At 34.4% G+C, this 15,889-nt stretch overlaps 1 protein-coding gene across 1 annotated transcript in view; it reads left to right on the top strand.

Annotated features, from left to right (window-relative positions):
- The window catches only part of kcnk2b (potassium channel, subfamily K, member 2b), a 68,719-nt gene that overhangs the window by 12,188 nt on the left and 40,642 nt on the right, over nt 1-15,889 (top strand). Inside the window, 1 exon segment of the mRNA XM_048206180.1 lies at nt 188-498. Coding sequence (XP_048062137.1) covers nt 188-498 — 311 coding nt within the window.

Raw genomic sequence — 15,889 nt, forward strand, 5'->3', positions numbered from 1 at the left:
TGCAGCAATCCTGTATGTTGCTTTGGGTACTGCTAAAAACATAAAAATAAAGTTTGAGATGATTTAAACATGTTTAACAATGTAAAATGTATGTAATTAGTAAGCACATTTATTCATTTTGACATTATAACTTTATTCTGTTCTGTGCAAATTTTAAAGACTGATATCTTATCTCTCTTCTTTTTAGTGGCTGCTCCTGACCTCCTTGATCCTAAAACAGCCATTCATAACTCCAAACCTCGTCTCTCATTCTCTGCTCAGCCAGTGCTGCTGAAGCCTCCAGAAGACTTTGAGCCTCGTGTAACAGTCATGCGCTGGAAAACAGTGCTGAGTGTCTTCCTGCTGGTGGTGCTGTACTTGATTCTTGGAGCAACTGTGTTTAAAGAGCTGGAACAGCCTCACGAGACATCACAGAAACTCGCCATCTTAGTGGAAAAACTGGAATTCCTTGAGCAGCATCGCTGTGTCAACTCCTCAGATCTGGAATACTTAGTGAAGGTAAAACTGCAGACTTGCACACAAACCAAATATTGGACAGAACACATATTGGGCTACTTGGGTTATACACATTTTAGGTTGCTTATCTGTCCATAATGTCATCTTCTATTGACCTGATGCTGGGATCGTTTTACTAATTTTCTTTTTTTTTTTTTTTTTTTTAAACAAACATTTTATTTATTATTTTTATTTTATGAAATATGACAATTTTTTTAATGTCCATAAAATAATGAAGAAATATCAATGAAAATAACATGAATAAAAAAAAAACATTTAAAAACAGGAGCAAACATCGGAGCACTGGCATCTGTGGGATGGCAACTGCTATCATACAGGTATATTGTATACACTGTCTGATCCCTTTCAATTTGACACCTTATGCTGATATTCACATTTGCAAATTAATGTTAAAAAAAAAAAGAAAACACAGCATTACCTTGTGTCCTAGACCTGGACATTGAAATGTTACAATCAAGAGTCTATACTAGGTCATATCCATTACAGTTAAAGGTGCCCTAGAACGTCTTTTTAAAAGATGTAATATAAGTCTAAGGTGTCCCCTGAATGTGTCTGTGAAGTTTCAGCTCAAAATACCCCATAGATTTTTTTTTATTCATTTTTTTAAGTGCCTATTTTGGGGCATCATTAACTATGCACCGATATATAGGTTGCGGCCCCTTTAATTCTCATGCTCCCCCGCCCACGGAGCTCACGCTTGCCTTGAACAGCATAAACACAGTTCACACAGCTAATATAACCCTCAAAATGTATCTTTACAAAGTACAGACATGCAGCATGTCTAATCGCATAAGTATTGTATTTATTTGGATGTTTACATTTGATTCTGAATGAGTTTGATAGTGCTCCGTGGCTAAAGCTAACATTACACACTGTTGGAGAGATAAAGAATGAAGTTGTGTTTATGAATTATACAGACTGCAAGTGTTTAATAATGAAAATAGCGACGGCTCTTGTCTCCGTGAATACAGTAAGAAACTATGGTAAATTTAACCACATTTAACAGTAGATTAGCAACATGCTAATGAAACATTTAGAAAGACAATTTGCAAATATCACTAAAAATATCATGATATCATGGATCATGTCAGTTATTATTGCTCCATCTGCCATTTTTCGCTATTGTTCTTGCTTGCTTACCTAGTCTGATGATTCTGCTGTGCACATCCAGACGTTCTGCCCTTGTCTAATGGCTTGAACATGAGCTACATGTTACGTAACAGTCGGTGTTATGTTGAGATTCGCCTGTTCTTTGGAGGTCTTTTAAACAAATGAGATTTATATAAGAAGGAGGAAACAATGGAGTTTGAAACTCAGTGTAGTCTTTTCCATGTACTGAGCTCTTGTTATTCAACTATGCCAAGGTAAATTCAATATTTAATTATAGGGCACCTTTAAGAAAGCTGTATATAATACAAGTGCACGCAGTTGATTATAATAAGAGCAATCTAGTATGTTGCATTGTGCAGTGGTCGGGCTGCTTGCTTGAAGGGATGAGAAACAATGTTTTATTAACAAAGTTCAGGATGAACACACAAATAATTTACCTAATGGCCAACTTACCTCTGTTCCACAACAGTTTTCCAGCATCCCTTCTCCTCCCTCTTTGGTACAGTGTGATAGTTTACTAGATTCACTAAAGGAATTGTCCAGATCAGGCAACGGCATAAACATGCCCACAAAGTCTGTGCTGAACGCAGTTTGCATAGTGCAGTTCTTTGGGGCCGATTAAGAGTGCGATATTTTGGAGGATGCAGCAGTGACCTGCTCTTATTGTGCAGTGCTACTTTAGTCGTGATTGCACCTGTTAAACCAGTTTGTGGGTGGTTAATGTATAAGATGCAGCTTTTTGTGTTAAAATAAAAAGTGTTTAGTGGATTACATCAATTTTGGACAGGTGCCCTGTTCTTTGGGTTGATGATGCTTGTTGATGATGCCCTTCACGGTTTTCCATGGCACATCTAATGTTTGGGAAATGTGTTCTTACCCTTCGCCCCACATAGCAATTGTTGTCTGGCATTACCAGCTTCACTTATTACAAACCAGATTGACTTTTATCTCTAAAAGTTCTAATTGAGAATTAATAGAGATTTAGATGTTGTTGTTTTTTTATGTATGTTTCATTTGAAGTCACCATTGTGGTGATCATTGTTTGTTTTAGTTGAGCTCTTGGTCCATGCATATTTTGTGTTAATTTTTAGCTGTATCTGTGTGTTTATAAAACATTTTTCTTATTATAACAAAGAAAGCTAAGAGGGCAAGTGTTGTCAGCTCCTTGTTGATGAAAACAAAAACATCATGAAGTGAGCTTTTAATGATCTCACCTAAAATCTCTTAAGTATTTATAATGGTGATGTTATTCATTTTATTTTAACTCGTGCCACCAACCCAATGTGAAACTTGCAGTGTTAGATCCAACAGAATTAAAACAATCAGATATTCTGAAAGAAAAAAAAAAAAAACGTGCACAAAATGTTTTGAGCTACTGGATCCTTTAGACACACAGGCATAAAAAAAAGCTTCATTCTGCAATGCATTATGGGTACAAAACTCAAGCAAGACTCCAAGCATGCATTGCAGCATTAATAAATTATGCAGATGAATTTTCTTACTGTTTTCTGCTTTTATTTTTGCTGTTGTTTTCACTGTGTTTTGTAAGCTTGATTAGTAATATTCAGAGGCGATCTTTTTTATCTGAATTCTTTATACATGTATTGAATATTGTGGATTGTCACCATTGTTGAGGTTTGTATGATGAGTGTTGATGTCTATACATCTGAATAACCATTGAATGACTCTTGAACAAAAGATGTCAATTTTAAGGTGATTGCTCTTCATGCTGTTGCTTAGAGCTATTTCTATCATAAATGCTACATTTGTTTGATATAAATTTTGTTCATATTGTTGTATTATTTCAAAACAAAAGCTAGTGAATTTAACCACTTAAAGACAATTGCTTGAATGTTTCAATTGCAATCAATAGTCTATTTCATTATCAATGCACAGTGCTCACAAAGTGCTCACATTGTAATTGATGAAAGAGAATTGATTTAAAAATAGTCAAGAGCCCACCAAGCAAACACTGATCACCATATTGTGATTTCAAATAAACAATTTTAATTAAAACATCAACATTAACTAAACGTCTTAATGTTAATAACCTCTGAATAAACTTCTCTTTATTTTCAATGAGAACTTCTGTAGATGTATAACAGAAATAAAGTTAATCCTGTTAGTAATAAGTGAAGCTGATAATGCTGTTTTTTTTTATCCTGTGCTCAGATATTGACAGATTTAATGTCTTCTTTTATTTGAAGTTGATTTTACTAATGCTCAATAATCAGTTAATCACTTAATTATCTCATTAACTTCAAGACTGCTTCAGTGTTTCTCTTAAAGGGATAGTTCACCTAAAAATGAAAATTCTGTCATAATTTACTCACCCTCAAGTTGTTCCAAACCTGTATAAATTTCTTTGTTCTGCTGAAGGAAGATATTTTGAAGAATGTTTGTAACCAAACATTTGGGGACCACCATTGACTTCCATAGTATGAAAAATAAAATATTGTGGAAGTCTAGGGTGCCCCACAACTGATTCTTCAGAAGATCTTCTTTTTTGTTCAGCAGTTCAACAAAGAAATTCGTAGAGGTTTGGAACAACTTGGGGCTGAGTAAATTATGATTTTTGGGGTGAACTGTCCCTTTAACACTGCAGATTGGACTCAGACACTGAGCAATGTTCACTGAGGATGTTGCTTGTGTTGTATATTTCAGCATCTATCCAAACATACAAAAAAAAAGGGTTTGTACCTATTTTTTTATTAAAAACAAAAAACATATTCAATACATGTATCTGTATTTTATGGTTGCTTTTAAGAGCAGCACAGTGGCTCAGCAGGAAACATTTTCACCTTGCAGCAAGAAGATCCCTGGTTCAAGTCCCAGATGAGCCAGAAGGTCTTTCCCTTTGATCTGTATACTCTTGCAATTCAAAGATGTGTGAATTGCAGACACTAAATTGTCTATTGGTGTGAATGTGTTTTACTGCCTATGGATGGATTCATGGCTGAGATTCAGTACCACTATTAAAACTTGTTCTGGCCCAGTTCAGGGCTGGTTATGTGTTATTATTTGGCTGAGACTTGGGCCAGTTATCTCTTACGTAACAAAAATATATGGTAATATACTGCAAAATATAATGCAATATATTACATAATACATTTCCATATATGGGAAACTAGTGCTTATATTTTTCAATATACTGCAATATATGCATTGACCATATATGGCTATATATTGATACATATACAATGTTTAGAAATTAAGATTAAAATAGCATTACATGTAATATTTTATCCTTTATTGTGTACATATATTGTACATACATGTTCCCATATAAATGAAAATGTATTGTACACACACATATAAACACATTCACAGAATGAGTTAAAACAAAATTTTTGTTCCTAGCGTGTTTCTGTTACAGGCTTGTGCTAGAGTGCCCTTGAGAGCCACCAGAGGGCACTCCCCTGTTCATTGCCATTTTCATCAAAGACTACATCCCCCATAATCCATTGCATGGACTCATCAGCACTCATTGTTTTCAGCTGAAAACAATTGTTTTTAGCCTCATTAGCCCACCTTATATAAATATAGTTCGCACAGTCACAGTCTGTTATGAAATACCATTTTATATAAAACCTGCAAAAACCTTTCTGTCGCGAGAATTTTTTTTTACAAACGTTTCACAGCAGCCACCAAGCGAACGCACAGAGTAACGTTATAACATTTTCAACACTCTCAAATGCATATAATAATAAACAGAGCTGCGTTACCTCATAATCATGACCAGAAAAGAGGAAGCAGCGTTGACGACTGTGACATAATAAAATTTTCGTTGCTCACGGTGTGTGTTGCGCAGTCACTCCAGCGGCCTTGTTCAGCTCCCACAACCCTCGGTCCTGCTCTGCTACATACTTCAGTAACGTTAATAATCGCATCCATGAACATGATTTCTTCCCGAGTCCTATCCCAATTCTTTTCCACCGGCTGTGAGGTGAAGACCACATGTCCCAAGATTCCGTGCTCAAACTTGTTGTCATCAAGCTACGCCTTTGTTTTGAATAGGCCTCTAGCGACCTCTAGCAGACAGAAAATATTACATATTGCACCTTTAATAATTTTGAAATATATTTTAGTATATGTTTCTATATATGTGTTTATATATACTGCATGAGTAAATATATGTTCAATATATTTGTACACATGCAGTACCTTATCTTATCACATGTACATGTTATGAAGTGTATTACTGAATATGAAATTACATACTCATACATTATGATATATAAGTAAATATATTGTCACATATTTTGTAATATATGAAAGCACAAATTCCTTAGGTATTATTCAATATATTGTAATATATTTAAACAATATTTTATTCTGTGTATTTTCTACACTGTAAAAAAAAAAAAAAAAACTCATTAAAAAAAAGGTAATTGACTGGCAGCTACGGCTGCCAAACAAAAACCGTAAAACAACAATTTTACAGAAATTTTAATTAAAAGTTTTAGTGGAAAACAAATAATTTTCCTTGTTTAAATTATTATTAATTTTACGTTTTTTATTTGGCAGACATAGCTGCCAGTCATTTAGCATTTTTTTTTTTTTCTACAGAGTAAAACTGTTATTTTACGGATTTTTCCTAGACTATTATGATCAAACACCTTCAAAAAAGTGACAATACTGAAACTTCTACAGAGAAACACCATTATTTTACAGATTTTTCCAATATTATTATGATCAAAGACCTTCAATAAAGTGACAGTTCTAAAAGTTCTGCAGAGAAACACCGTTATTTTAAAGATTTTTCTTATATTATTATGATCAAACGCCTTCAAAAAGTGACAGTACTAAAAGTTCTGCAGAGAAATGCCATTATTTTACAGATTATTTAAAAAAAAAAAAAAAAAACCTTCAATAGAGTGTTAAAGCATGTTCAAGATTCTAAATTAACAGTTTTATTTTGGAAGACAAAATACAACTTCTGTACTAATAGAAAATTTAATAATTCAGTTTTTGAATATTTTTCGATGGATACATTTTTCCATATGATGAAAATTCTGTCATTATTTACTCATGTCTTTTCCAACCTGTAAGTGACTTTCTTCTGTGGAACACAAAAGATATTTTGAGAAATGTCTTGGTGATTCCATAAATGTTGGTCCAATGTTGTTTGGCTACCAACATTCTTCAAAATATTTTGTTTCACAGAAGAAAGTAAGTCATACAAGTTTGAAAAGACATGAGGGTCAGAAAATGAAGGAGTTTTCATTTTGGGTGAGCTATGCTTTAAAAAGGTTAGTTCACCCAAAAATGAAAATTCTGTCATTAATTACCCTCATTTCGTTCCAAACCTGTAAAACCTTTGTTCATCTTCAGAACACAAATTAAGATATTTTTGATGAAATCCTAGAGATTTCTGTCCCTCCATAAACAGCTACGCTACTGAAACTTTGACACTTTAAAATTTAATACAGATATTGTAAAACTAATCCATATGAATTGAGCCATTTAGTTTAAATTTTCTGAAGAGAGCTGATCGCTTTATATGATGAATAGATTTAAAGGGTTATTTCACCCAAAAAAGAAAGTTCTGTCATTACTCACCCTCATGTCATTCCAAACCCATAAGACCTTCGTTCATCTTCAGAACACAAATTAAGATATGTTTGATGAAATCCGAGAGATTTCTGATCCCTCCATAAACAGCAACACAAAGACCACTTTAATGGCCCAGAAAGGAACTAAAGACATCATTAAAATAGTCCATGTGACTACAGTGGTTCAACCTTAATATTATGAAGTGACGAGAACACTTTTTGCATGCAAAAACAAACAAAAATAAAGGCCTTATTCAACCATCTCTTCTCTTCCACATCATTCTAGTAGGCTATTTGCATAGTAAATACACGCAGCACTTCCGAGTTCTACATCAGAACGCTGGCTCAATATTGGCCGACTTTGTTCACATGAGCTTCACAACACATACGCGTGATACCGGAGCCGGCCAATAGTGATCCAGCATGGAAGAGAAGGGAATGTTGAATAAAGTCATTATTTTTGTTTGTTTTTTGCACACAAAAATTATTCTCATCGCTTCATAACATCAAGGTTGAACCACTGTAGTCACGTTGACTATTTTAACGATATCTTTAGTTCCTTTCTGGACCTTGAAAGTTGCAATTCTGTTGCTGCCTATGGATGGTTAAGAAAGCTCTCGGATTTCATCAAAAAGATCTTCATTTGTGTTTCCAAAGATGAACAAAGGTCTTACGGGTGTGGAACGACCCCCGCTAGAAATTTTACGTTCCCAGAACATTCTCAGAATGTCCACACTGGTGTTAAGGACATTGCCTAGTAACGTTCCCAGAATGTTCAGAGACGGTCACGATGTGGAGTTCTTTTAAGGTTTGGGGTACGTTATTTGGCGGAGCTTTCACAGAACATTCAGGACATTCTCTGAACGTTTAGGAAACCATATTTTATTTGTTTTTATTTGTTTTCAGAACGTCCCTGCTGCCCTTGCCAAAAAATTTAATTGAAAATTAGAGCTAAATTGACTAATAAAAGTGTCCATACAAACAAAAACTATTTTTTCTTAAATGTCTTACAAAAGACAAAAAAACAACAACAGCACATGCATGAGCTAATCTAACTGCTGTAGTGCACAGTTACTGCAGCCTTTAAATAAAGCAACATGCAGCAGAACATCAGTGTGTCTGGATCAATACTGACTGAAGCACAGGCTCCAGTACTCTCCAGCACAATGGTAACCTCACAAAACTCAGATAACAGAAACATTAAACACTAACAGATCTCTCTAGATCTCAGCATCTTCACTTATTACAAAGGTCCACCAAATAACGTCCCCCAAACCTTAAAAGAACTCCATATCGTGACTGTCTCTGAACATTCTGGGAACGTTACTAGACAACATCCTTAATACCAGTGGACGTTCTGAGAATGTTCTGGGAACGTAAAATTTCTAGTGGGGGAAACTTGTCACCTAGTAACGTTCCCAGAACGTTCAGAGACGGTCACGATGTGGAGTTCTTTTAAGGTTTGGGGAACGTTATTTGGTGGACCTTCAGGGAACATTCAGGACATTCTGGCAATGTTTAGGGGACTATTACTATAGGACGTTCTGATAACTTCCCAAATGTACTGTTTGTAACGTTCTTGCATGACCATAAAATAACCAAAATAGAACATCCCCCTAAACTCGTATCGAGAACGTTATTAAATGACCAACGGAGGACCGTGTGGGAACATTCTGTTAATGCCCCAAATGTCCTCTTTGTAACGTTCTTTTTTTGACCATAAAATAACCAAAATGGAACGTTCCCCTAAAGTCATATAAGGAAACTTGAACTGCAGCACTTTCATTGCCAAAAGAGGATGTTTTAGGAACGTCCCGAATGTTCTGTAAAGGTTCAGAATTTTCGTCACCTTTAGAGAACTTTTAGGAAACATTGCGCAAGGTCTTAAAAACGTCGCCTTCTACGTGGGACATGAAGTTGAGTAATTAATGACAGAATTTTTTGGGTGAACTAACCCTTTAATTTAGGCGTTTATTCACATATAAACACTGATCAGTGAACGAACAGATGCTCATCAGCTGACTCCCAGGTGACTCACGTCTACCTATAGGAATACGACGCCTATAACAGCACCCATATATAAGCTCTTCAGTATTATCAGCAGCTATTGCATTCTCAGGAGCTAATTACCCTCCTTCATCCCCAGCTCCTCCTCTCTTCAGTCAGGATTGGCCTTATGATTCCCCTGAATCAAACAAATTCTTGAAATATGTGTACATGTTAAATTATTGACATTAATTATATCTGCATATTGGTTCTGTTCTGTTTACCCTATGGGGGTTTTGCTGCTCTCCCTGCTCTTATCCATGCAAGGCACAGAACAGAACCATACCGCCAATACAAACTCTATGCAATTATCAATAATATTTGATGACAGTGGTCCTGACAGAATTGCTGTCTATGGAGGGACATAAAGCTCGCAAATTCCATCAGTTATGTTCTGAAATTAATGAAAATCTTACGGGTTTGGAACAAAATGAGCGTGAGTAATTAAAGGGTTAGTTCACCCAAAAATGAAATTTCTGTCATTAATTACCCTCATGTCATTTCAAACAGTACTAAAACATAACAAAACATGTAATCACGCTTCGCATCTCACTTCAATGCACTATATCAACATATAACAGTAGAAAACAGTATATATTATAAAAGATATGTCCGTTAGCTACTGGCCATTGTAAAAGCCATTACTAGAGCACAGACCGAAGGAGTACTGCAGATTAGAAGCCGAGCAGCGACACACAAACACACACTCCAATCCGAACGGATGTATACTGGGTAACTTCGTTGTTTATCCGCCATACTGACAGGATCGCGCAGCCTTTCCGTTATTGCGTTTAGTGCAGTAATTTGTTTTCTGTCATGATTGTGAAAAATGTCACCATTGTATGTCATTAATGCTGCATCGATAATGGCGATAGTAACTGTCGTTAGAATCGTTCTGAGAGAACACTGGACAATGAAAAACTTTTTTTCGCCTTTTCTATGTGTAAAAACACCAAGAGAAGCAGGTCGATGAGATGACGAGAAGACGCCGGATGGCAAATCTTTTAGTAATGGCACTTATTAAACCCACTGCTTATCACTCAATAAAAAAAAGTAAATAAATAAAAAAAAAAATCACATTGCTAAATGTTTTTGAAAGTTTTGATTTTCTTTGGTTTAATAATTAACATTATTACCTTTTGTGAGTCTGACTCTCACTCCACTTGAATTAGCAGAACTTGAACGGGGACATTAAAATGGTTAACAAGAAAAATGCTTCATGTGGCTTAAAGACAAACACAAAATTCTCTACATATCTATTAAAGCATACTGTGTGGAGATACGCATGAGCCCAAAATATGAATGCAACACGTTTACATGTTAAACGGTTTCCTCTCATGTAAAGAAAACGCTTAATGCACTTAGACTGATATTAAAGAGACCAAATTCTGTACATAGTTTACTAATAAAGCACATATGTGTGCAGAAAAACGGATGAGACCAAAATATAAACTTTCAGTATCACTTAAAATGCCTAAGCCATTTAAAGCATTTTCTTCATAACGGTTTTATAAAGGGAAGCTAATGCTTAATGTGTAATTAAACACGCTGCGTTCATATTCAGTGCTCATTTGCACATCTTTTAATATCACTGTCTTAGTACACTAAAGCCAGCATTTTTAAAATGTCCCCTTGCAGGAGCCACTACTATACTCTTCACAAGCTCCTAGGGTTTTGATTTTGGTTGTCATTTGTTGAAATAAATATAAAAATACAGTGTGTTCATATCTGCCTGTCCGCTGAATGTGACCCATAATCTCTGATTCTCCTCCTCTGTGATCGTGGAAAAGGGAAATATTTACAATGACAACAGTTGTAGGCCTACTCAATATGCTTGTTTAAGCATCATTTAAACATTTCCAACAAATAAATGAATCGACTTTTCTCAGCGTGTTGAACACATAGATTTATTTGGATATTCATATGATGGCTGAAGCAGCAGCGAGCAGCGAGCGTCCAGCGTGCAACACGGTAAAGCAGATCAACATTGTAAATAAATTCTACAAAACTTCAGTGGAAAAAAATAAAATTATCATGTGATGCGATAAAATAGCTTCTATTCCCTGCAAATAATATCATTAATAATGTGAATGTTCCACTTAATGGCAGAAAAAAAACAAAAGGTAAGCAAGTATTAATTTCAGTGCAAGTAATAGGGGGCGATCCTGTCAAAATGGCGGTGCCACACCGGCATGCAACGCGGCATGACGTCGGTTCGCTTTCTCTATTCACCTATCATTTCCCTATGAATTTAGGGTTAGGGCTTGGGGAAGAGTATGTGTTCATGTTTGTCTATACTTGTGACTTAGTTACATTCACAAGACCAATGACCCTTTTGCATTTGCATTTCCCTTATTTAGAACCTTATGCCTAAATGCAGCTGCGCACAACTGACGTTTTCTGTAGGTTATTTGCCCCTTTAAATTGCACAGTGCTATTGGTCCAGGGTTATTCCACTTTGGTATTTGTGGTATGGGACCATGTAAACTGAAAATGTTGAATAATTGAGAACTTCAATAATGAACTTATTGTCATTCATTTCAACACTGTATGCTTGCAGCAGCATGATGAATTAGTGGTTAACATGGTCACCTTACAGCAAAGTGTTTCCTTAATACAGACATGCACATCTGACAAATTGAGGATTATAAATTTTCCATTGAATGTGTGTTTTCCACACATTGCATGCTGGGATGCATTCCAATTCTTTCTCACCATTTTCTCCATGTTCTGCTTTTTCTAGTTTCAAATGTGTCAGTATAGGGTTTCTCTCACATACTCCAAATAACAAATGCATATTCTGATCAGATAATGTATTAATTCTTTAAAATGGCAGTATGCCAAGAGTGTGTTTGTGAAAGTTGATGGGTGGTTTTTGGGGAGTTTGAGCTTGTAAAGAATATGCATGCTTTTCTCATCTCTATTCACAATTTGGATCAGCTGGTGTGTGGACAAGGACAGTTTAAACCTGGAGAGCACGTTTAAAAAAGCAGCTAAACAGCTAAATATAAAACCAAAAAGATTTGCTTTCAAATTACAAAGAAGAATGTTAAATTATTAGTATGGATATCCCCCTTTCATATAATGAGCTACATGTTTAATTACAGATTATGGTTATTCATGTAATTTTACATGAATTTGTATGTAATTTAAAAAAAAAAACAGAAAAAAAAAACTATAAAAATAATACAGTAATTGTCCGGTATAAAAAAATAATTGCTGTATTTTGTCATTATTGAAATAATCCTTAAAATAATGGTCAAGTTATTAATTTAAAGATATTGCTTGTAATTTTACATGAATTTGTATGTAATTTAAGAAAACAGAAAAATACTGTATAAATAAGGTAATTTTCCCGTATTAAAAAATTAGAATTACTGTAATTTGTCATTAATGATAAAATCCTTAAAATAATGGTCAAGTTGTTAATTTACAGATATTGTTTGTAATTTTACATGAATTTGTATGTAATTTAAGAAAACAGAAAAAATACTGTATAAATAATACAGTAATTTTCACATATAAAAACAAGAGAATTACTGTAATTTGTCATTAATGATATAATCCTTAAAATAACAGTCAAGTTGTTAATTTACAGATATGTTTAAAACTATGTAAAATTACAAACAACAATTTAAAATTACAGAAAAATACTGTAAAAAAAAAATATTTTCCGTAAAATTTGGATTTTTTTTACTGTGTAAATATACCGTTAAATCATTTAATATATTGATGAAATGTGTGTGTATGATGAAATATGTGTGTGTAAAATGAAAATGTGTGTGTGTGTGTGTGTATATATATATATGTTTTAAAAAATTAAATGGTTCAAGGCAATCAGTTTCCACAAATGAAATGATATAACTTGTATGGCATTATTACAATAACATACTGTAAATTACATTTTACATTTACATTTATTCATTTGGCAGACACTTTTATCTAAAGCGACTTACAAGTGAGCAATATAACAAGCGAGTCAACATGAAGAGGTAAATAGACAAGAAGTGCTCACCATACAAGTTTCAGACATTGCTCAGAGTATCATAAACTACAACAGAGAGGGATTGAGAGGAAATGAAAGGATAGGTAATGAAAGGAAAGTTTTTTTTTAAAGATTAGGTCAAGTGCTCACGAAAGAGATGAGTTTTCAGCTGTCTTTTCAATGTTGCCAAGGATTCTGCATTCCGGATGAAGGCAGGAAGATCGTTCCACAAGCATGGAGCAGTGAACGAGAATGTTCTGGAGAGTGATTTTGTGCCTCTTCGCTCTTTTACTGAGCGTAGGCTTCTGGTAGGGATGTAGACTCGTAAAAATGAGTGGAAGTAGGAAGGTGCTGAGCCTGTGGTAGATCTGTAAGCAAGCGTCAATGTCTTGAACTTGATGCGAGCAGCAAGTGGTAGCCAGTGCAGAGAGATGAAGAGAGGCGTGACACTGGCTCTTTTGGGCTCGTTAAAGACAAGACTAGCTGCAGCATTCTGAATCATTTGTAGAGGCTTGATTGTGCATGATGGCAGTCCAGCCAGAAGAGCATTGCAGTAATCAAGCCTAGAAATTACCAGGGCCCGGACGAGAAGTTGTGTTGCATGTTCTGTTAGAAAGGGCCTGATTTTCCTGATGTTAGATTACGGTAGGAGAACTGTAAACTAACAATAAGCTACTGTAAGTCAGTTTTTACAATTAATTAATTTCATCCCTTACACAAAGAAAATATATTTCCTAATATTTTAATGATCAATATATTAAATGATTTAACGGTATATTAGAAAATATACTGAATTATATATTTTGTAAAATGCAGGACTTAAATGCAGGCTCTACTCTTCAGCACCACTGTGTACCCCCCCCCCTCCAAAAAAAAAAAAAAAAAAAAAAACATACATAGAAACCCTTTTAAATACCAGCATAAAAGAACATTAAACAACAACAACAGATCGCACTAGGACAATGCACCAGTATCACACATCAGACAGAATATTCTGTACTCAAGTACTGAAGTTAAAAGTGATGGTCCAAAACAGTAATTCTAATCACCATACAGGCAAAAGATCACCTCAAGAATGAACAGTGGCATAGATGAGTTTGAAGTTGTGTGTATGAAAAGCAAAATCAGAAAAATTAGAAAGGGTTAAGCAATGTCCAAATACTTTATTCAAGTAGAGTAAACCACAAAAAGACAAATTTGTTATTTAAAGAAAAAAAAATAATGGTTGTACACTATGTATCTTCCAGCCTCGTGTGAAGCCAGTGTGTGCATTAATAACAGTTTAGGAAAAATATAATATTAATGGAATGTTACATTTACTGGAAAACTATATAGTGTCAGGCAGAACAGCCTTTAGACTTTACTGTGCAAGAAAGAGGAGAAAGTGGTCAAATAATATGTCATTCATGTCATATATGTCAGTTATATGTTCCTTCAAGTCTAACACCTGGCTTTCCTTCACTCCCGCTGTTGAATCTAACAAAGCTCCCAGATCTGTGTTCTAGTCACACACACACACACACACACACACACACACACACACACACACACACACACACACACACACACACACACACACACACACCCCTCTCAAATACTTCTGTCCTTTGCTTAAGTGTGCTGCTGATTGCTACTGGACGCAGCATGCCTGAGGCTCTTAGCATCACACGTCACAAACCTCCACTGGGTAGTTCATCCCCTCCAGCACTGTACCTTTCACCTTACTGCGCATTTCACAGATGATCAGTTTGCAAGGCATATATGTGTTATGTATTTTTTTCAGTGCCCATGTTAACAGGTTAGAGCATTCACACTGCACACAGATGTGGTCTGGTAATGTGTTGCAGGACCAGTGCAGATACCCCTTAAGAAAGGAAAATATATTTACCAATATATTTCTTAAAATATATTGTGATATATTGTAATATATTATTTTCCCTTTTTATATATTATATATTTGAATACATTGAATAATATATTGATGATACATATATTATACACTATATTATATATTCATGTAATATATTGCAATATATCGCAAAATATACAAATGATTGCCGCTTTCAATATATTACAATATATTGAACATGAATATATAATATATGTGTTTATATATCCCAAAATATATGCAGTATTATATTTATAAATATCCACCATAATGTATTTAGATTTATATGGGAAAATGTTTTGGTAATATATGTAAAAATATAGTGCCTTTTTTGGTTTTGATTGCAATATATTTTTTTATATGTATCATTATATATACATATATGGTCTATGCATATATTGCAATATATTGAATAATACATAAGGAATTGCTTTTCATATATTGAAAAATATGTGATAATATATTTACTAATATATCATAATGTATGTAATTTTATATTCAGTAACATACTTCATAATATATAGATTTATACAGCTATGGAAAAAATTAAGAGACCACTTAACATTGATTTCTGAACTTGGAGTGGTCTCTTAATTTTTTCCATAGCTGTATGTGATCAGATATGGTACTGCATGCATAATATATTGCAGATAGATTTACTCATGCAGGATAAACACATATATATTAAAATATATTATGTAACACATTTATTATATTTTATAATAACTTACATTTTAAATGTTTTATATTTTCAAGTTAGTTAACAAAAGCACACCTGCATGTACTAAC

This window comes from Megalobrama amblycephala, linkage group LG11, assembly GCF_018812025.1.
Source record: "Megalobrama amblycephala isolate DHTTF-2021 linkage group LG11, ASM1881202v1, whole genome shotgun sequence".
Lineage (NCBI taxonomy): Eukaryota > Metazoa > Chordata > Actinopteri > Cypriniformes > Xenocyprididae > Megalobrama > Megalobrama amblycephala.